Source organism: Uloborus diversus, chromosome 3, assembly GCF_026930045.1.
Source record: "Uloborus diversus isolate 005 chromosome 3, Udiv.v.3.1, whole genome shotgun sequence".
NCBI classification, from domain to species: Eukaryota; Metazoa; Arthropoda; class Arachnida; order Araneae; family Uloboridae; genus Uloborus; species Uloborus diversus.
The window spans coordinates 191,713,730-191,736,588 of NC_072733.1; the positions used below are offsets into that span (position 1 = coordinate 191,713,730).

The window sequence follows — 22,859 nt, forward strand, 5'->3', positions numbered from 1 at the left end:
TTTTTCAATCTATGCAAATTGAATATTGTATAAAACTTCACAGTATGTCTGTTATGCATTGCTATATGTTTTTTTCTTATTCTGCATTATGCAATAATTTGCCCTAAAAACATTTTAACTGTTATATTTTTTTGAGGTTTTTTTTTTTTTAATGTCACTTTATAGTAAAATATTTGTGTACACTGCGTGCTTTAACGAATACTTTAATGTCATTACATAACTAAATATATTACATAAAAACTTAACACTACATAACTAATGTACAGTAAATGTTTATATGGATATGATAATGTCATACAAGTTAAGGAAAAAATACTATACTACAGTTGTGAGCACTAGGAGCAGCTTACCTGAAGAGACTATAATGACCAAGGGGGTTAATAGCTTTAAAAGGGCCATTAATTTTAATTAAGGACTAATAAATTAACTAGGAATAGCCCAGCTAGGCCTAGAGCCTGTTGCTGATAATCACATTTGTATTTGTATCACAAGAACAAACTTCATTTCATGGTAACATTTTCTTCATAAATACTAATTAGTTTTTTTTAAATATGATTTCTAATATTTTGAGGCTACAACCTTTTAAAACTCTTTATTTCTACTCTTATTTTATAAATACATTTAATATGAGCAATAAACCTCGCGTGTCACAGGCAAACATCTTAAAGTTTAATGCTGATGTGTTTGTTTTTATACATGCTCTCTTACATGCATTATAACTCATTTTCATTTGTATTGTATACACATTTGCATAACCTTCGCCGGATCTTTTTTCATTTTCACTCTAAAATATTTTACAATCAATTGTTTATATACATATTTATGTTTGCTATTTTTATCTTAAAATATTATTTGAATGGGAAAGATTTATAAATTTATTTATTATTTCCAAACTTTAAATTGATAAATAAGTACTTTCAATTTACTGACTAAGTGGAAAAAATGGACGAAATGAGTGATTTTTTCTGGGGTGGACAAAATAGGACAACCCTGCAGGTAGCCAGTTCCAGTTCAGCGTAACCGTCTATTCTAGTCTTACGTAACAGGTCAAAAGAATGAACAATCCTTTGATGAATGAATCATTAAAAAGAACGTCATTGCCCATCTCTAATACTTAATATTCAATGGAAGCTTTCAAATCTTAATTTACCTACTTGGGAAAAATCTCAGGATGACACCTTATGCTGATAACAAACGCATAAGTCAATCATATAAATTCTAACTGCAAACATAAGGGAGTGGTAAATCTAAATTCCCTTGCATTACTCATTTTAAAAATACATTGAATAGTTTAAGAAACAAAATTTAAAGCACAATATAACTAAGTTCTAAGCAATTTTGCCATTAGAATAATTTTTTAGGACACACTTTGCAACACTACAATACTTGAACAGATAAATAAACAATATTGAAATAAATTTAGAAAATAATTTATTTTTAAATAAATTTGAGGCAGTGAGAAGCAAAGGGATGAAAGTGCCAAAACTAAAAGTTTTGAGATTGGTGCAAATGTTAGGAGGATTCCTTCTCTGTAATAGGTCAAGCGGAAATGGTACAAATAGCTCTGGTAGGTGCTACTATACAACATTAAGAAAAAATCAATGAAAGTCTACTTAAGATCTGAACTTTAAACATCTTTTACTCAAACTTTACAAAGTTCACTTAGATCTCTTTGCTTCTCACTGCCTCAATCAACTCTTTCATAAAAAAAAGGACTTACTTTATTGTACATGGGTTTTCCATGATATGTTATCATTGTACATTGATCACAATCTAAAGTTATGGTTGTGTTATGAAATGATTCTTTAGGATGTTTCAAATTAAAAGATAAATCCGACACTCCTCCTTCAAATATGCTTCGGAAATAACGAGGAATTAGTGTTCGTCCAATTGCTAAAAATTTAAAAAATCAAACTTAAGGAATGAAAGTTTTAAACAATATAACTTTTTAAAAGATATTGTGAATACAAGATCTGGATAAACATAAAATGTATTCAATTTCATCATATTAACAAAAAAAAAAAAAAAAAAAGCACACACACAATCTAGATTCAAACTGATCTTGAGAATGCTGATTGAAGACACTAGATTATCAGCTTTGGCTTTCTAAAATGAAATTTTCAACTTCCACCCTAGTATTTTGATTTGTTTGAAACGCAAACTTCTAGTAAACAGCTTTAAACATTTCAGATTGAAATTGTTTTCCCAGTGATAATATAGGTAACTTTTTCATTTTATATTTCCAGCTGGATGCCATGAAAATATACTTTTATCAAGAGTATGACTTTAAATCAAAGGTTTGGAGGGGAGGTGAAGATTAAACCAAAACACTCCTTGCTAAACCCCTCCTACACAGTAAATATAAAAAAATAACGAAATCGGATTTGGTGAATTTTAAACCTAACAGAGGGGACATCAGACACAGATTTTACTTCAAAAAAAAAAAAAAAAAAACACCAACATAAAACTTTGTAAGACAAAAAACATACAGAAAATCTGTCATTTTTAAGAACAATGCTTAATTAATTGACCAAAAATTGAAATTATTCCCATTTAACCTCCATAGTTTAATGAAATGTGTATGTAACAGAGGGGACAAAAAATGTTAACACTATTTGACAAGCACAATAATTTATGTTTAAGTCTGCTAATTGGAGCTCTTTAGAAAAAAAAAACTGGGTATTATTATTATTATTATTTTTTTTTTTTCTAAATCAAAATATTTCAAAGTAAAAACGTCATACATAGAAGTGTTTCAATAAAAACCTCATTTTATATAAATGTGAAAAATAAGGTGTAACAAAGGGGACAGCTTACAAATTTGTACTGTATTACAACAAATATCAAAGTCAAAAAGGACTTCTGTTGTTTAAAGTTGGAGTAGGTAACAGGGTTGTATGATGTATGACATCTGAACTGAACACATGCTGCATCATTTTCAGATGTGATCACCAGTGGCAAGCTCATGGTGCAGGTTAAACCATTGAAAATGGGGGGGGGGGGGGGATATTTCGTGTGGATCTTTGTTCTCATTTTGTGGGAGGGGGATGCTTGGTAGCATTTGAGGGGTATGCCATCAACTTTGGGGGGAGGCAAGCAATTTTTGGCGAAGCACATGTTTGATTTTAGCATGTTTATAAATAGTTATTTCTCATATGAGATAGAACTGGAGGAAATTCAATCCAAATATTAAGGGTATTTTTTAAAAAATTATTAAAATTACTTTAAATTTCAAAATAGATCAAAATTTCAAAGACTGAAAAATGCAAGTAAGACAAGAAAATTCTAGAAAAAATACATGTTTAATTCACTTCAAATTGCTTTACAAAGCAAAAGTAGTTCATATCTGCATTCAGTCTGCAGTTGGATGAAATGAAAAACAATGGGGAATCAAAAAAAAAAAAAAAAAGCTAAGAAGTGCTGTTTTTTAAAAAATTGACACGTTTTACAAACTACCGAACTTGCTGCCAATTTCATGGTTCAAATCAAAGACAAATTTAACAATATAAGAATTATGATTAATGCAGTAATCAATTCATGGGTAAGAGGACTCAAACATCATTTACTCGCATAGTAAAATACCAAAACGCATTAGTGTAAAGTGATGAGATTATCCTCCAAAACTTCCTTAAAAATACATGAAACAGTTCCCTAATTTTTTTTTTAATCAAGAAATTTAGTAGGAGTCAAATTTAAGGCTTTTGTGATCAGATTGAGGTAGACGGGCCCGCCCACATGGAATCAAAGCAACATCAAAATTCTGGTGGTGAAAAGGGGATGATAAGCTGTTAGAATGAGAATCAGTTTTTCTGCTCAAATTTCCTCAAACAAAATAGATTCATTTGTTCCACTGTCCTCGGGATTATCTAAGCTTTAAGGTACAAGAAAAACTTTAAGGTCACTTATTTACATAATGAAAAAATAAAGAGCTTCTAAGGAGATAATAGTAAAATTCAAAAGTTTTAGAGCCCTTATTTTCTTTTCTAAAAAAGCAGGAGTTTGTAAAGAGCATACCAAGCCTAATGTGATCAAACACTGAGGAAACTGGCTTAAACAAAATATTACTACCCATAACGCTTACATTCCCAGAATCCTTTATGAATAGAGTCAGTGAGATTTTAATAAAAAAACTTTTGTGAAACTGTAACAGAGAGGACAATCCAGCTTTTGTCCCTTCTGTTAAACATCAATGTCCCCTCTATTACGGCTATATTTTATTTAATTAGTAAAAATATTACAAAATATGATTACACTAATACATTTTCTGTCTATACCAAATTTTGTTTAAAACTCTTTGATATTTTAAATAAAGTCAACTTATTTAAAGAATTTTAACAGAGGGGACAAATTAATTTCAAAAAAGCTATTTAATTTTAAAAAATAAAAAAAAATATTGTTAAATGAACAAAAAAAAAACCCTTTACACATGAACTCAGAAACAACGTATTTCTTTATGTATAAACTAAAACTACATGAAAAATTACTTTATTTTCAACAGTAATTGCTGTTTTTAAAAGCAACATTTTAAAGTGAAAAATCAAAATTAGAAACGCCTCTTTTTCATCTTAAATTTTAAACATAACTATAAATGTCTGTCAAAAACAATCATTAAATCCCCCCCCCCCTCAGAAACTTCAAGAAATTTTCTAAACACAAGGGTATTTGCATAAAATACACCAGCCACTTCAGTTACTCCATCCAAGGACTGCAGTTTGAAGCTTTTTAGCACTCATCAGCCCGGTATTGCAACTAACTGAGCTGGAGGCGGAAAACCTCTTAAAGGAGCCAAGAGAGCCAAACAAACTGGTAGCTAATGAAGAATTAGCGCACCAGACAAGTGACTGCAGCACTAGTGTGGTTCAACTCTAAGATTGAAAACAAAGCTAGGAATTTTGTAGTAACTTACCGCCCTAGGCTAGAGCTAAGGCAGATCCAGGCTGGTGTATTTTATGTACTTCTGCCTTAGCCCTGGCTTAGGGTGGTAACTACTGCAAAACAGGGAGGGTATTTGCTTAGGAGTGGCATGATGCATAAGCAAATTTTCTCTACAGTTCATTTTGTAAAAATTAGGAATAATTTTCAACATAATGAATGTAATAGGCACATCAAAAGTTCAGTAGAAAAAAACTTTAAAGTCTTAGTACTTTGGAATAGATGCAGCAATTTGCAAAAAAAACCTAAAACGCGGAATAACGCAGATAATCAGAATTGCAAATAACCAAAAATGGTTTAAAATGTGGGACACATAAGATTTTTAAAATTACGTCTTTGTTTTAAAATAATTGTACTGCACATAAAATGTGGTTCAAACTATCGAAATACATACTGAACATACATTGAAAATTAATTAACCAGAGTACAAAAAAGCAAAAAATAGAAAAGGCGTATCAATTACAATAACACCATTAACATTAAACATGACACCGGTGTAAGTTTATTTATTCCCTAATTTACACCTCACGCTTCTGTGCTAAATGTAAAACAAAAGCAAACACTTTTCTGAAAAAAATCAGTCATTCGGTTCACAGTTCTTTTGTTTCTGCTGCAAGTTTTATCTAGTTCTCTTGACTGCATTTTCATTAGCATTCTCAAAAATTAAACACTTATTTCCTATAAAAAATGTTCCAAGACAAAAAATAATGATGAAAATTTCGTGATTGCTTAAGAAATAAAATTATAACTAATTATCTCACTTCATTCTAGAATAATTTACCTCTTATCATGAATTGATGAGTAGTAGTTCTTTACTATATAATCAGGGGTGATTGTGACTCCATGAAAAAATACCTGAACTTTTTTTTCCCCCAAGAAGAAAAAGTGTTTTGATGGGCATATATATACACATTACGTGTATGTACACATCATATTATGTATATAAATAATTTAGATGCATAATTATTTGTTGAGGCTAAAACTCGAAGTTTTAATTGGACTTAATACGTCTATGTGCATGGTGGGAATTAAATTCTTTTAATTTTTCTCATTTCTTAAAATTTTTCAAAGAATGTTTTATTTTCCTCCTTTGTATCTGAATCCTTAACCATTAATTACATTCATTTACTAAAGACTAAAGCCAAATACACCAGTATTTTTTAAATGATTCCCGTTTCTTTTATGAGTATTTGTAGAAGAATGTTGCATTGCAATAATGCCTTCACACCATCATTACATATGTAAAGGGCACACACAAGAAACACAAAACCAAAATCCAGCCCAATGAATTTTTTTATACTATATTTTCATCTTTTCATTGTAGGAATCCACTCTGTTTAACCATTCCCAATTAAACTTGTTCTTCTTTCCTGCATCGAAGGAGCCAATATCTTCAGATTTATCCAGATATCTTATTTTTTTAAATGAGAACATGCAAAGTTCAAATGAATAAATTTATCAAACAAAAAAAGTGACAAAATGAAAAGTAAGAGTTAACTAGTAAAATTTAATTAAACAAACTAATTTATATTTACGAGGGGCATATTAATAACGATAAAGTATAATTAGAACTAGTTCAATAACAACAGAACGCACGCAGATAAAGATCATAAACCAGAATATAAAATAAAGAAAATATTTGCATACGATCAATTCCTCCAACTGCCATAAAGAACAAAGGCAGGAGTCGAAGCTCTTATCACTTTTCTCATCCTACCTTCCCCCAGTTTACAAAACATGACCGTAGCTTACGCTTTATATTTATATCAAATGTCTTCAATTTGGATTTTTTTGTTTCATTAAACATCGCCCTAAATTTTACTAAAGTGGGGTTTTCTAAAAATATAGAAGTTCCGGTATTTTCGAAGATGAAGATACCGGAATTTAAGATGAAAATACCGGAAATCCGGTAAAATACCGGAACACAATCACCCCTGTATATAATCCTATAATACAAACTAAATAAAAAAGCTCCATTTGTCTGAACTCTCCCCTCTATGCATTCACGTTATTTATTGCATTTTAACAAAAAACGAGCTGATGTGTGCATCACATGACTTCCTTTTACTCCAATTTAATGTCATTTCCCCATTATAGGTAATTTTAATGTGATTCAATTGTTTACTCTCTAAATATCCCCAACAGTGGCCAAATTGAAACCAAATTTAAAATTAAAAAAAAAAAAAATTGCCAAGTTGGCGACAAAACTTGGCGACCAAAAGACTAGCGATACATTGCCAAGTGTCTGACAAATTATAACACCACTTGAGTTTAAATCGAAATTAACAATGATTTCCCCCCAAAAAGGGGCAAAAGACTCCCTTAGGAACATCCAAATGCAACCAAAAGGAAAGGTGCACAACTAGGCCTAACTAGAAGTCTTCGTACCAAATTTTAACTTTCTAGAACATACCGTTTTTGAGTTATGCGAGATACATACACACATGCGCTCATACGTACATACATACAGACGTCACAAGAAAATTCATTGTAATTAACTCGGGGGTCGTCAAAATGAATGTTTCAAGTGTCTGTAGGTTCCGAGGCATATATCCACGTGTGGTCGAGTCGAAAAAAAAACTCAACGTTCATTCTGGAGGCGGGAAAAATGGAAATTAAGGCCGATTTTTGAGCGAAATTTTTTTTTGCGAATACAATACTTTCTTTTTTGTAAAAGGAAGTAAAAAAAGAGAGAACTATCAAAAGAAAAAAAACTTTCACTTCTGACCATTCCATGCCCCTCTTAATGCTAGTCTCTTAGCATGCTTTTAAGCCATTTTTGTGAGTCCTTCCAGCCTGTCTGTTGGGCTTGTCTTCTTCATCTTCACATTGTTCTTCCTTTCTCCATGTTGTTTTATTTCGGATCATTTAAGTTGTTTTTCCTTTGAGTGCAGTTATTTTTCTCCCCAAGACACTTGTGAACATTTGCTAGCTTACTGTACATAAAAAAAAAACTGTAGGTTTCTGATCATAAATATTTATATTACATTCACAAAGGAAATCTTGGACACCAGATCTATGCTTCCTGCAACACAAAAGACAATTATGTCCACCTAATTTTTTGTGTCCTAATAAATACACAGGGAGGCTCTACGAGTGATAAGCGAGCTAGTGCCGTCTGACCCAATCAATCAATCTCTATCTGAAAAAGAATATTTTCAATAGCAGATGGTAATGATAATAAAATGCAGTGCTGGTCTGGAGTGGAACAAAAAAAAAAATAAAATCCAGAGTTTTGCAATATTCCATGAGCATACCCAGTTTTCGACAGGTTGATTGATTGTATTGGGTTTCATTGCACAAGAGTTCTCAAAACGCTGCGCTGTGTTATTGAGAGTTACGACCACGCAGTTTGAAAGTGCAGGAGGAGACGGAAGGGAAAGTCTAGCCCAATGCTAATACTATAAGATTGAAACACTTGGAGGCATTTAAAAAGAAATGGAAATGTATTGAGTAACTTTCTACATTTTGCTATTTGCTAAAGCTTTTTTTTTTCAAATTTCATTTGTAATTAAATGATTTAAATCATTAGTACCAAATTTGAACAAACTTAAAAACTTACTATATCTTTTTGGTCCATCTTCTAAACAAAAGGTCAAGGTTAAAGTGGCGTCATCTTCAAAAAATTCTGTAGCAAATGCATCCCACCAAAGACTATCACTTTCCTAGAAATCATTGAATATACACCACATATATAAATATAATATCTACAAATTAATTGCACAAAAGCTGAAAAAAAGATTATTATAACTCATAAACATAAAATTGTATGTTCATTAATACTCCATTTACATCCATGTTCTACTAATACTATAATTGGACTTAAAACTGAAAAAGTATGATTTTTTTTTTTATTAATGTCAATTTTTTCAATTTACTGAATTTTCTGCCAATTTTAGTACAAATGGGAAACCAGTTTAGATGGGTCAAAAAAATCATTTTTTTAGTAACACTAATCAAGAATATGTAGTCAAAATTTTAGTGAAAATTTCTGATTAGTTCTGATGCTATCAGCACTTAAGTGACTGTCCAGATTTGAAAACTTTCACGGCAGTTGTTTTCAAACGAGTTTTTCTCGGAAAAACTTTTTTTCAAACAGGGGGCGTTCTAGCTCAATGAGTTATTCCCTAATCGTTCTGAAAATTTGTGTGAACATTCTTGATTCAATTATTATCTATGAATTTAACTCTGGGATAACATTATTAAAAAAATTATTTTTTTCAATGCAAGAAATGTGAAAAAAAAATGGTAGAAAATTAGGAAAGTTATCAAACGCCTCAAAAACATGCAATTTTCAACTTTTTTGCTCCCAATTAGGTTCACATTCTTAGGAAATATGTTGTTAATGAGAAAGAAAAATTATAATGATTGCAGATAAAAATTGAGACTTCGGTAATCCCCACCAGCAACAAGCTCTGATGGCGGCCGCCTATGTGGACAGCAGCTTCTAACTCCACTATTTCTGGTGGAAATGAATTGTAAAAATTACAAAGTGTACTTCTAAAGATGAATGAAATATCCTACAAGCTTCGACAAGCTTTGATTGTTGGAGACTTGTAGAAATGTGAAAACTTGAATTGAATCTCCATGTTGGGAAAAGAAAATGAAAATCCTGACGTGAGTAGGCAATAATATCAGATAAAATAAAGAAAGAAAAGGGAACTTATTCAAATGACGAAAATTTTTGGCAAAATTAATATTATTATGAGGGAAGAACACTTGATTTATTGGGAACTGCAATGTGAAAGAAAATAGCTAAAATCGGATAATTCACAGAATGTTCTCTTTTTGACACATTATACATTTTATCTCAGCATAGTTGATGCTATAACTTCTTGTAGCCAATTTATAGGAAGATTTTTGATTACTGTTGTGGAGATCGGCAGCAAAACATTTGGTCACCATTTAAATTTTTTGGTAGCCTATTGGAAAGTGGCGACCACTCATTTGCACTGTTATCTATTGCATGTAACACATAAATGAAGAGCTTAGTAGATGAAGATATGTGAAAAAAATATGAAAAATAATAATATTTCAAAAAATAGAAAATTTAAAACTGTCAGAAAACTGCAGTAATTTCTAAAAAACTTTCTGCAAAAATTGTGCCCAGAGTCTTATACCACGGCCAATAACAAAAATGTCAAGTTGAAAGCAAATAGAGTAGAACAATGATACCAACGTTGTTTTTTTTAATTAATATGTGCTTCTTTTTCAATATTATTAATTGGGGAAGCCTCAAAATTTGAGATCAATATTTGTCCCATTCCAAAAAAAAAATAACAGTACAGAAGTTTGTTTTAAAAATATCAAAATTGTCTGCAAACTTAGAAAAATGTCTGAGAATGGCATTCGTAGCTTTGTAAATATTATCTTGGTCTCAATCCTTACTACTCCGATAATGCATTAAACTCCCAACCATCCATGCAAATTAATGATTGCTGCTTGATAAAACAGAGCATCCAATTATTGATGTAAGTTAAAGTTTGGATTTCAAATAAAGACATGAATATTGCAATAATTATCAGGCAGACTGCAAAGAGAACATTAGTTTAAAATGAACATAAAACTTCTTTCCCACCTGTTTAATGGATATAAAAGTTGAAAGATATACCTGCAAAGCAATCCCCTCCCCCCCCCCCTTTCCCCAACAAACTGCTCCTGAATTAAAGGGAAGATCAAAGGAAAGACACACTACTCATTGCTTCTTAGAAATCAATCACTTTTTACCTGATGATGTATCAATATCAATCCATCAAAGCAAATACTTTTCATACTTCTATTTCGGTTATGAAAGTACAGTTAGCTACTTGATATTATGATAATTGTAATTATCAATGCTAATTGACAGAAAATTAAATTTATTAATAACAATTAACTAAAATTTATATTTTAAAATATGTGCTTAGTAAGAAAATAGTTCCTGATATTTCAACAGAAGTGTCTGAAGATGTTTAACAAACAAAATTTTGTTCTTTGAGTTTTTTTTTTTTTTTTTTCAAAGAGCACAGAGTAAATATCTACACCTTCTCTGAAAAATATTTTTTTTTCTAGAAGACAACTAATTATGAAGAACTATTTTTTCAGTCTATAAATTATTCTGCTTTACGCACATTTTCTTAACTTTTGTTTACACATACTTACAGAATTCATACTCATTTTTAAAATTGAAAATTAAGGACTTTTTAAGGATTCTCAAAAAAATTTTAAGGTCTCATTGAAAATGATTAGATAGCTTTAGGTACACAATTTCAGAGGTTTTCAGAGTGGGGGTGGGGGCAGAGAACTTGATACATAATACAGTCACCTGTCTAGCATGGGTGAGGCCTGGGGTGGTAATTTGTGGTGTGACCCCCCTCCCTACAAATGCAAAAAAAAAAAAATTAACATTCTATAAAAGCATGAAATTGATACAATTTTCAGAACATTTGTGTTATTACGAATTTTTCGTGGGTAAGTGAACAAAAGACAAATAAAAACTGAAAGCTTTTTACATAACTTGAACATGCATTTTAACACAGCCCTTGACAGGTCTAAAAAATAAGGGGTTGCACAAAATCGATGGCACCTAATTCTTTCAAACATACCTCAAACACAGGGGAAAGTAATGAGTTCCAGTTTTTTGGTTCAAGAAGAAATCACTAATAGGTCTAAGTTTTGACAATACAAACCTAATCCTGAGTATTATATTCAATAAATGATGTGGAGTGGAGTGAGGGGGGGCTGGGGATTCCCACAGAAAAATTCACTAAAATAAATTTAAGAAATTAAAATATTATTGAAATAATGAATGAAATAAGTAGGTATATATAAAGTAGCGTGTGGGGGAAAAACCTTCCAACAATAAAATTGATTGAAATATTTGTAGGATGCAAAAAGATTGAAATCTCAAACTAGCCACGCAATTTTTAGCGGAACACGTGTTTGACATGGTTAGTATGTTTCCCAAACATACGTTTTCGGCAATTATCGCGAAGGATGAAGATTTGCGGGCGGAAAATAGAAAAAAAAAAGAAAACTGGGACTGAACTTTGTATAGTTTTTAGAAAATTAAGGAATTTTTAAAGGTTTCTTAAAGACCTTAATTTTGATTGATGAAATTAAGGGTTTTTTAAGGAAGTACGAACCCCGTACTTAGAATTAATTTAAAAACTATCAACACTTAAAAATGTTATTTATAATGGGCTTGCATATCTTTCTCACCATTTGCAGACCTAGGTTTCCCAATTTGTTCCCCAAAAGCTGGTTTGAACCCTTTTATGTGGTACCCCTATTGGCGGATGACCATTGCACGAGAATTTTAATGCCCAGTTTTCTCACAAAATGGAGGCACCTGAGCAACACCAACACTGAATTAGGAATTCAATTTTGCCAAGACTATACAATGCTAAACATTTCAAAAGATCTTTTTTACATACTGTAAATTGTATGCTGGTGATTTTCTGCATCTTGAACATTTTGGAGCTAATGTTTCAACCTGCCCCTTTGGGCATAAGAGGCCAATGTCTAACTACAAAGTCACTTAGCTGATCAACTAATAAAAAATAGTTATAATAGTCGAACTGTTTTTACTCCTGACAAGGAAATGGTATGAACTCTTTTTCCAGAGAAAAATTAAAAACATAGTTCTCAGCCTACATATCGGGGTCACTGAATTAGTGAGACAACCAATAGTGATTTGGCCCACTAACAAATATTCAGCTGTTGAATAGTTGACTTGTTTTTGTCTAAAAAAGCAAAGGAGTGAATAGGAATACAATGTTTAAATTTGATTAAATTTTTATTCTCTAGGAAGATTTTGGTGTGACAAAATCATTGGGACAGGTGTGACAGCATTTAAAATGGCTTTTAAAAACTTTTGTAAATGAAATAGATGATTAAACCATTTTATTTCTTTACAAATTAGCACTGTAGTTAAAAAACATATCTGAAAATCGTATAACATGACATACTTGAATTATTTATTTTTCAGTAATTTTTTTTAGTTATTGAGTTACATTTAATTCTTGAAATATTTCAAAGAAGTAAAATAGCTTAAAAGGAAGTAAATAATCAACTGCATCTTTCCATAACTAACTCTGTTTTGTAAAAATGCCTCAGTCAAATTATTTTCATGAGATAAAAAATAAAACTAGAGATACTGGAACTAGTAAACTTTGTTCAAAATGATGGCACAGGTTCTCAGGATGCAATTTAAAGTCTCATTAACCAATTATCACATTTAAAAGTTGTGCATGGTTAAAAGATAATACAATGTGCTCCCTTATGGAAATAAGTTACAGCATCATGACAATATGCTGCATTGGACATTTTAAAATGCTAGCATAACTGATCTGAAAACTGAATTTTCTCAACTATGAAAAGTGAAAAAAAAATGTTCTGATTGCTGTATAACTCAAACAAAGACGTATTAAAAATCAAACTATTGCTTTTTTCCCACAGGGGGTTTTCAACTGACATGAGATTAGAAAATTTTCACCATTTTGTATAGAACGCCACAGTAGTCCTATTTGTGGGGGGCTAAATGCAGTCAACATTGTCAAATTAAGCTAAGTCCAATCAAACTGCTTTTCATTTATTTAATTCTGCAGTGAAGATGACAAGAATTGAACTGTATATCAAAGTAAACACCATAGTCTGAGTGAATATTGTCTGCAAGTTAGAATTATTGAAGAAATGAAGTTCAGGAGAAGTGACAACTTTTGGGAAAGCAGCTCTGAAAATATTTAAGCTCAACAGACAGCAGAGTTTACATTGTAAAATATAGCTATCACTGCAACTCAAATGGTATATCTTTTTCCCAGTCAGATTATACTAACATCTGATATAGCTTTTATTTTTCTCTTCACTAACCACACAAGGCAATATAATACTAAGTGTTACACATATTAACTTTAAAAAAGAAAAAATAAGTATGAAGATATGCAAGCTAATGGATGACCCTGTTGATTTTTTCTAGTAAAAGGCAAGCTTAAAAAAGGAATTTTTTGCAATTACAAAATAAAGCTCCAATTGACCTAATTTCGTTAGCGGCCATTAAAGAACTGCTAAAATAAATGTACATCTAAAACTCGCTTTCTTTTTTATGAAATGTAAATTTATATTAACTATCGCTAAAATTTGATATCTATACCGATCATTATTCTTTTAGAAATTGCTCATCCAAATAGCAAATTTGAAGGGTCACACCCGTCACAACACAAAAAAAAAATTCCTGTTCAGTAAAAAAATTAAATTCATCATAAATATTATGTATTAAGTTTCATTTGAATGTCTTCTAACGGAATAAAAAAATGCTATAGTCATAAAACATCTAAATATCCACAGGAATTTCTAGAAATATAAGTGCACAGATGAAAACTCATGTCTCGCAAGGTCACAACATTTAAAAACTTTCTTTAAAAAAAAATATCAAGTCCTGCCGTTTTGCTTCAACTCAATTATTTAAGCAAATGCATGTAGTTGAATATGATTAAAATACTTTGTTAATATTTGTTTACAAATTAGTGATCAAAATTTTGGTTTGACCAGTAAAAATAGTGTCACACCCATCACAATAGAATTGCCCCTAAGTGAGGTATTTGATTAGGCAAGGAAATTTTCTTTACCTTTCTAAATTGACAATATTTGTCTTAACATGTATTAACGATAAACTAATAGCTATATAAAAGAAATATTTAATTTTATCATTAAAAACTTTCTGGGGAAAGCTAAGTTAACAAAATAGTTTAATAACTAGTATATACATATTATATATATATATATATATATATATATATATATATATTATTCTTAACTATTATATAAGTATTTCTTAACTCTTAATGGCATTAAAAAAATACTTCAAAGATTTTAAATACATATATATTTAACTTTTTTCTTTAACTGGTCAATAAATAACTCAAGTTATCTTGACTAAGTCCTGTCACTTCTGATTTTTTCAATATTTGTAGATTGTACAGAGGAAACTACTCTAGCTAAAAGGCTTTCATGTGAATTATTTTCTGCAAACCAACATGTCACAAATCTAGAATAAACAAGGTATATTTTTAGAAATTAACAGGTTCAACAAACAGTCGGACAGAAAACAGAATAGGATGTACAGTATTTTCATTATCTTTTATGAAAAAGTTTAATATATCTTACTCTGTACACAGAAATAGAAAAACGGGCAAAATAAAATTCAAAGAAATGTCTTAATTAAGCTGGAATTCAGTAAAAAGGGATTTTAACTACTTGAGGTTCTACAGTGGTTTTGCATAACAAAATGAAATACAATAAAATAAAATGCAAAAAAAAAAAAATGTAGTAATTAAAAACGAACAAACAAACAATAGATTTTATCACCCGAGAAGTAACTTTGCCTTAACTGTTGGTAATCAAGGAAACTAAAAAATCTGAAACTTCACCATTCTTGGGTTTTGTCGTCTTTTGCACTTTTCTTCAGAAAAAGCTGAATTTTCCACCTTTTTTTTTACCTCAAGACAATTTTTGTGCTTTGTCCATAGACTTACACTACAAAAGGCTACAAGTACCCCATATTTTCTCTAAAAAAAGACAAAAAAAAAAACCACATTTCTTTTAAAAAAATCCAGCTTTAGTTGAGTTTTTTGGTTTCATTTAAAAAAAACCCTGGGTCCATGGGTTTTTTTTTTTAAAAACCTGGGTTTTTGCCAACCCTGGTAATTATACATGTAAAAATGTGACCTTTTCCAATAACCTTCATGCCAAAATAAAATCATTTCTCGAGTATAAAAAGGAACATTTTATTTTTTCGGTCAGTATTCAGTGTTACGTTGACTACATTTTTGGCAGAAAATGCAAAACCATATACTATGTCTCCCAAGGGCGGATACAGGATTTCATTTAAGAGGGGGGTCATGGCCAAGGGCGAGAGCAGATTCAAGTAAAATTTTTGGAAGACATTCTGAAATGTTCAAAAACTATGATAAAGTTCCCCTTCCCTCCCACTCCCCCCCCCCCACAAAAAATTCAAAATTGCATACAAAAATTATTGAAACAACAATTTTTAAAAGTTTTTAAGTTATTTTTCAGGTTTTAGAATGTGTGGTTAGCCCTAAATTTTCGGAAACTGCAACCATAGATTATGTAGTCTCATGTAAGGCAATTTCCTTGAACTTGGGTTACATTTAAATAAAATAATAATTAAAGTAAACCACTTTAAAGCCATGAAGGGATAGTATGATATTTCCTGTTTTAACGGTGAACTTTGAATTTGTGCTGAAAAAAAAACTTTTTAATCCTGTCTAGAGACTTTGAATAAAATCGGCATCTCAGATACAAGTTGAAAAAAAGTATAGGGCTTGTTCATATTTGTAGTGGAACCCGAAAGTTATAGACCTGGGCCTGAAATGAAGGACTGTTTAGCATGATACTTGTGATTAAACATTAACTAACTGAGGTGACTAAAAAGTTATTGCTCATTAATTACAATACAATAAAGATAATAGCTTTTTACGACGGTCTCTACTCTTTTTTTATATTTTATGTACTGATATCTCCGTAAAGAAGGTTCATTTCATTCATATATCTGATTATGATACATCTATCTAGTACGTAGAAATATACTATTAAAACTTCACTTAAAATATGGCAAAAATCTAATTAAAAATTTAAATATTTTATGAATGTAATTTAGACATTGATCAATGCTCACCGACTTATTCTTTTCGATTGTAGAAAAATCAGAGGTGGATGAAAACGTTGCAATCTCAGAGTCGGATACAGAAACTCGGGATATGCGTCCATCAGTTTTGGGTTCATCAGTTTTTTTAACTTTGCAAAAAGACAACAATGTTTTGTCGACCGAAAACTTCATTGTTTTTGTTATAGGTAGTCCTTTTCTAACAAAATGTAGCTTTTATCAGCGTAGTTTCCGTCTAATAATTTACTGAAATCCTTGTTAAAGAGGTTTTGCGCTAACACGAAACTAAAATTTTACATTTCTTGCACGTCACAAAATCCAAATCACTGATTTAAACTAATTAACTATTCACAGCACATTTAAATATAAACTCAGCACAAACAGAATTGAAACTGTCAAAAAATCACAACAGAAAGGAATACTAATTTATCGAGCCTTTACATAAAAAATTACACAATCAAATGCTTTATCAATTGAAGCTATGCCTTACAGCTCTGGAAATATTCCAGGCGTCCATTAAATTTGTTGCATAAAAAGCGATTGGGTGGCAGACACTCCTTTGTTTATTCAGTTCACTGGCGCTTGAAAACAGCACCGTAGAAAGACTGTCTCAAGCAAAGCTATATATCAATAGCAAATGACATGTTATGCCACAAAAAAAAATGGAATTCAAAAATTTTTTTCTTACGGTTCTGTTCAGGTTTTTTTCTTTCAAGCAGCAATTTTTACTACTCCCCCAAAAGCAATAAACCTTATAAATTACAAAGAAATTTCAGATTCCCGGCGGGGGGGGGGGGGGGGGGCGAAAGTCGCGACCCACATGAAACCTCACTCCTTGTATCCACCCCATCATGTAATGCCCAAAAAAATTGAATTAAAAAAAATTATTTTTCATATGGTTTTGATCAAGTTTTTAATTTTTTTCAAGCAAACATTGAAATACGTTTGCGGTTTGAGGGGGGGGGTCATGACCCAGTGACATCCCCCCCCACTGATGTCTCCATTCTCGGCACCTAGAAGTACCTTTGTTCCAGCAAACATCAAAGAATTCTAAGTGCTTTGATACTGTTTCAAGCATCTCATTGCATGTAGTGTTTCCCTCAGAGTAGCAGCACATGGCCAAATGTGGGAACAACAAATGGCTACACGAAAATGTCAAACAAGGAAAATTTTTGCAGTCAATCATTTACATATTGACCTTAAAGGGGCAGGCAGTCAAAAATGATTTTCTGCACAAATCCATAGAATTTCTGAAAATATTTAAGATGTAACTACTAAAATGTAATTTTGCAAAAATTCTGCACACTTCTTCAAATTTGAAGTTAATCTGAAGTTTTTGCAAATAACACACAAAACTGCACATTTGTGCCTGTTTTCAGATAAACAAGTGTAATATTCAGAAATTTCATTTAATTCTAATTTGAAGAAATTTGCAGAAATTGCGCAGAATTTTGGAAAAATTATATCTTTAGTTTGAAGAAATTTACAGAAAATCTGGCGAGTTTCTGCCAAAATCTGTAGAATTTCTGCAGAAATTTTGCCTGAGTTTCTCCCTCAAATTTGAACAGAATCGTTCTGCGACGTACGTCAAAATTTTATTAGTATTCTGCTGTCGGGCTTTCTTAATACGTAAAATAAAGTACAAGCGTACAAAGTATTTCGGGTTGAAAAAATTTCGAAAATCTGTCAAACAACTGCCAAAAATACCTTGATGGCACATTCCGAGATTTTAGCTGAACTCTTCTAAACATTAAAGAAAGAAACACTGCCACACTCTCATAGAATTTTATATTGTCTGACATTTAATTAAAGACAACAAAGATTGACTGCCAAACAGCGCAAGAAACTACTACAGTGAAACCTGTGTAAGTTGACCACTTGCGGCTAGTGGTCAACTTAAACAGGTGTTCAACTTACACAAGGGTGGACCAACTTCACACGTTTTACTGTAGTAGGTTTTTCTACTACTCATTTTAAAAAAATAAACATAATAAGGCTACAAGAAAGTTAAAAACAAAGATTTATTGAAATTTTTTCAAAATAAAAACAACTTGGAACAAAAATTGTAGTCCCAAATATGAACTCTTTACAAAAACAGATAGCAAAAATTAACTCTTCACAAAATTTTGGATTGCTAAAATAAAACTTTTTCTGCAAAAATATGAATCCCGCACTTTTAGCATAGTCCTTTTTTTGCTGTCTTTCTTTATTTCATAGGCAAACAATGTAAAATTACAGTGGAATGTGTTAATATTTATTTCTTTAGCATTTGCTTAAGTGGATTGAACTAAAATTTTCACATTTTTGTCTGTTTTTTCTCCCCAAAAAATTTCCGGAAAATTCCGACTCGTGTATAAGCTGACCCCCCCCCCCCCCGACCTTTAATCTTTTTTTTTACTACATTTCTCGACTTATAAGCGAGTATATACGGTTCTTGCAAAAACCACAGCAAAACAACCGCTACTTCTTTTTGGAAATGAAGGGCGTACTTGAAAGCAATTCTTTTTGCCCAAAGGGAAAAAAAATCAGAATTTCTATTTTCATTTTTTAAGTCGCTATTTCACTAAAAACAATGCAGTTTTCTACAATTGACTGCAAAAATTGCCTAAATAGTCACCATAATCACCTTTGCTCTGAAAGTGCCGCTTTTGCAGCTGCCAATTAGCAGCCCTGCATTCAAATGCTTTTATCACTTTTCAGTTTTTGAATTCCTTTTTTTTTTTCAGAAAGGACTACTAAGGTTTACATTATGTGTTTATCTCCATATGACTCTGGTTGAATAACATTTGGTAAAAACCTACACTATGATGGAATAAATACTATATATAGTGGAAAATATTTGGTTTTAACAAATCAATTTGGGAACAATCTAAAGGTTCTCTAAATCCACGGTACATGTAGTTGCGTTTCCGGAAGAGGAGGCAATTCGGAGATATATCCTGCTCCAAAATTTAGAATTTTTCCATCTTAGAAAAGGGCTGTATCGCCCTGCAGAATTTAACAATATCGCCCTCGGATTTTTTTTTTTTTCTGACTATGCTACTTGCACAGAGCATTAAAATATTTACCATAAAAATCATGAACTATCAAGAAATATGTGTTTTTGTCTTGAAGATTGGTATTTGGTTTTTGCTAAAAAAAACATGTTCCTGATAGTTAATTGACTTGCGAATAAACGGGAGTTCACTGTAAATTTCAACTAGCATTGAAACATACATTCATTTATATTACTTAATATAAATGAATTTCTTTGTTGATTAAGCTTAACCAATATTTAAAAAAAGCCTATCACACGGATTAGTAAGAAACCAAAAAAAAAAAAAAAATCGAGAATTTTTAAAATTATTTTATGGTCAAAATGACCGGCCTAGTCGATCTAGTGCTATAAATTAATTTTGCCAAGAACAGGAAACTATGCTCAATGAATTTGTTACACCTATCAATTCCCTCATTTGATTCAAAATTTGTAAATTATTGTGGTTAGGGGTGTAAACAATATGCATATTACAGTCAAACCTCGTAAAGGTTAATTCAGTGAGGACCATGAAAAAAATTTCCTGTTAACCAAACTCATCTTCAGCACTAAATTATTAACTGCTTCCTAACTCATAAGACCAAGCAAGTAGGATTTCATGTAAAGCAATATTTCATGTTAAGTGATTTCGCTATTTAACAAGGTTTTACTGCATTTTTAGAAAAAATAAATGCAAATAGACAAAAGAGGTGTTATGGAAAATTTAAAACGAAACTGAATTTGACCACGAAAAAGGGATCAAATTTTCAAAAAATGGATTTCTAAGGATTTGAACTATAAAATAGATTTTTAAGAGTAAAAAGGACCAATTGGGAGCCCTGTTTTTAAAACATTTATAACAACACATAAATTTAGACATTTAAAGCATTTTACTTAAACATAGTACAAGATAAACAATGATCTAGAAGTGTCAACACTTATAGATTTTACCTTACTTTTTATTATACAGTGTCCATATAGGGCTCAGATCAAAAAGGAATAAGACAGTACAGTAGAGTCTCGAAAGTCTGAGATAAAGAAGGCTCACACCACCTCGGATAAGGAAAATTTTTAGCCATTAAAAAATTCTTCGAGAAACATCAGAATGTGTGTACCTTTTATTTCGTATAAAAAAGAAGTCACGAAAATTTATCACTCGGTTCAATACGAATTTTAACTTTAATTTCTCCAAAATAAATGTTGACCAGTAAATTTTTTCTGCGTCTGTATGTTATGTGCATAAACTTGCAGGCAAAAGGATGTTCTGATCCAGGGGTCAATCCAGGATATTTTTCTCGCTACCTATTTTTGCGAAAGTATTGCATCATTCTGTTTTTTTGAAAGTTTTTTTTTTTATCAGCATTGTTTTTGTGAACTTTTAGAAGCATCCTAATTTTTGTAAAAGAGAAGTAGAACAAGTGAAATTTTAGTTTGAAAAGTGTAAATGTCATTTAGTATTATTTTTAACACGTTTTGTTTTTTGGGGAGGGGGGGGGGGGAGCTAAAAACCTAAGAAGTACCAAAAATACCATCGTAATTTCAGCTTAATGGGCTATGTACTGTGTACAATATTGGAAATTATGAGAAAAAACGGTTCCCCAAAACATGTTAAAAGATTGCGATAATATTGCATAAATACACTTTGGCGAGAAACAGCTAAAAATTAGTTAAAATACCACAAAAAGGTTGCTATTTAAGCAATTGTTCATATAAACCTGCTTAGAATTTTATGTTATAAGTAAATTTTGTTTTAAACAGAGAAACAAATTTTATATTTTAAAACGCAAATTTTTGTGAAATTTTCGATGTTTTTGTGAAGCTACCTGATTTTATTACTTGATTTTTGTGAAAGTACCTATTTCAAAACAAGATTTTTGTGAAGGGTACCGAAAAACGGTAGCAAATCAGCCTATATTGGGCCCTGTGATCTACTATGAATCGATTTTGCCCAATGATGATTGTGATGTCTCTGTGCGTAGTTGCATGTATCTAGCTCAATATTAAAATAGTTAGTTGTAGAAGGCAAAAATTTAGTGTATGCGACTCGTACGGCATTTAGAAGGGTGTCTTTTCGTTTGCACTCTGAAGTTCCAAAACCAATGATTAGTCGTTCTTTAAGCAGTTTTCGTACCATGTCATTATCTATTAAGCACCTTTTAAGTCCTCTCTAGCAGTTAATGACTATTTCATGCCACTTGGTAAGTGTCATTGACAACAACCTCTCAACAGTAGAACTTCTGTGTATGTAAAGGAAGTTTTAAAACAGCGAAAGAGTTTGGTTTATAGATTTCAGTTCGCCATTGTTTGTTTACAAAATTATTTGATAAAAAAAATAAATAAAATGTAAAGAAGCAACTTTGAATTTTTGGGTCTGGGACTTTCAAGACTCTACTGCAAATGAATTAAACATTACTATTTAGTAAAAAGAATGTACTTACGTCCGTCCTTTGCTGTAAACGCTTGTTCATCTCATATATTCGATAATCAGGCTGTCCAAAATAAGGGGTTTGTCTCCTAAAATAAGATGAAAAAGGAGAGGAATAGAATGGGTCCATTGCTGGGCCACCAGGAATAGGTTGGCTAAACATTTGCTTCATTTGACAAGATTCACTCTCATAACGATAAATAATACAACAATAGACTCAGCCGGGAGCCTAAAAATAAATACTTCCAGAAGTCTCAATGGTAAATTCACGAAATTGCAAAAGAACAAATCGTATATGACGCATTACATGCAACATGTTTGAATGTTTCTCGAATAAGAGTTCATTCCGGAGATCGTGATCAGCACAAATACAATCGATCACATTACAACAGATGTTTTGATGCTCGCACAAATAAATCACGAGGTTTTTTTACGTTACACAAAATACGACACGAGGATTTTCAGTAATACCTTACAAGACGCTCATCTTAAATGCATATTAAGTATGTTTTCAGATGTCATTGCAAAGAAGCAATGCAGCAAAACAGGTCCATCAGAATAGGTAAATACGATTTAACAGGAAATATAATTTAAAGGCTAAACATCAACAATTTCACGTTCCATAAAAGTTGCCATCTGTCTTCAAGCGAACGAAGCGCACCATTAAATCGATCGAACCACCATCTTCAGCAGCACCTATGCGCCACCTACTATCACACACCTTCTCAGAAATAACTGATAAAACTAAAGTAGCCGTTGGGCTTAGCTTCATCTTAAAGTAGCAAAAAAAAAAACCCGGGAAAATTGAAATGAGGTGGAAAAACCGG

At 31.4% G+C, this 22,859-nt stretch overlaps 1 protein-coding gene across 2 annotated transcripts in view; it reads right to left on the bottom strand.

Annotated features, from left to right (window-relative positions):
• LOC129218474 (LIM domain-binding protein 2-like) overlaps positions 1 to 22,228 on the bottom strand; it is a 57,342-nt gene extending 35,114 nt beyond the window's left edge. For both annotated transcript variants that reach the window (XM_054852755.1, XM_054852754.1), the window contains exons 1-3: positions 22,046 to 22,228; positions 8,495 to 8,597; positions 1,721 to 1,893 (exon numbers count right to left, since the gene is read on the bottom strand). In XM_054852755.1, the coding sequence (XP_054708730.1) occupies positions 1,721 to 1,893; positions 8,495 to 8,597; positions 22,046 to 22,204 (435 nt within the window). In that variant the 5' untranslated portion in view covers positions 22,205 to 22,228. The remainder of the gene's footprint in view (positions 1 to 1,720; positions 1,894 to 8,494; positions 8,598 to 22,045) is intronic.
• Positions 22,229 to 22,859: the final 631 nt, after the last annotated feature.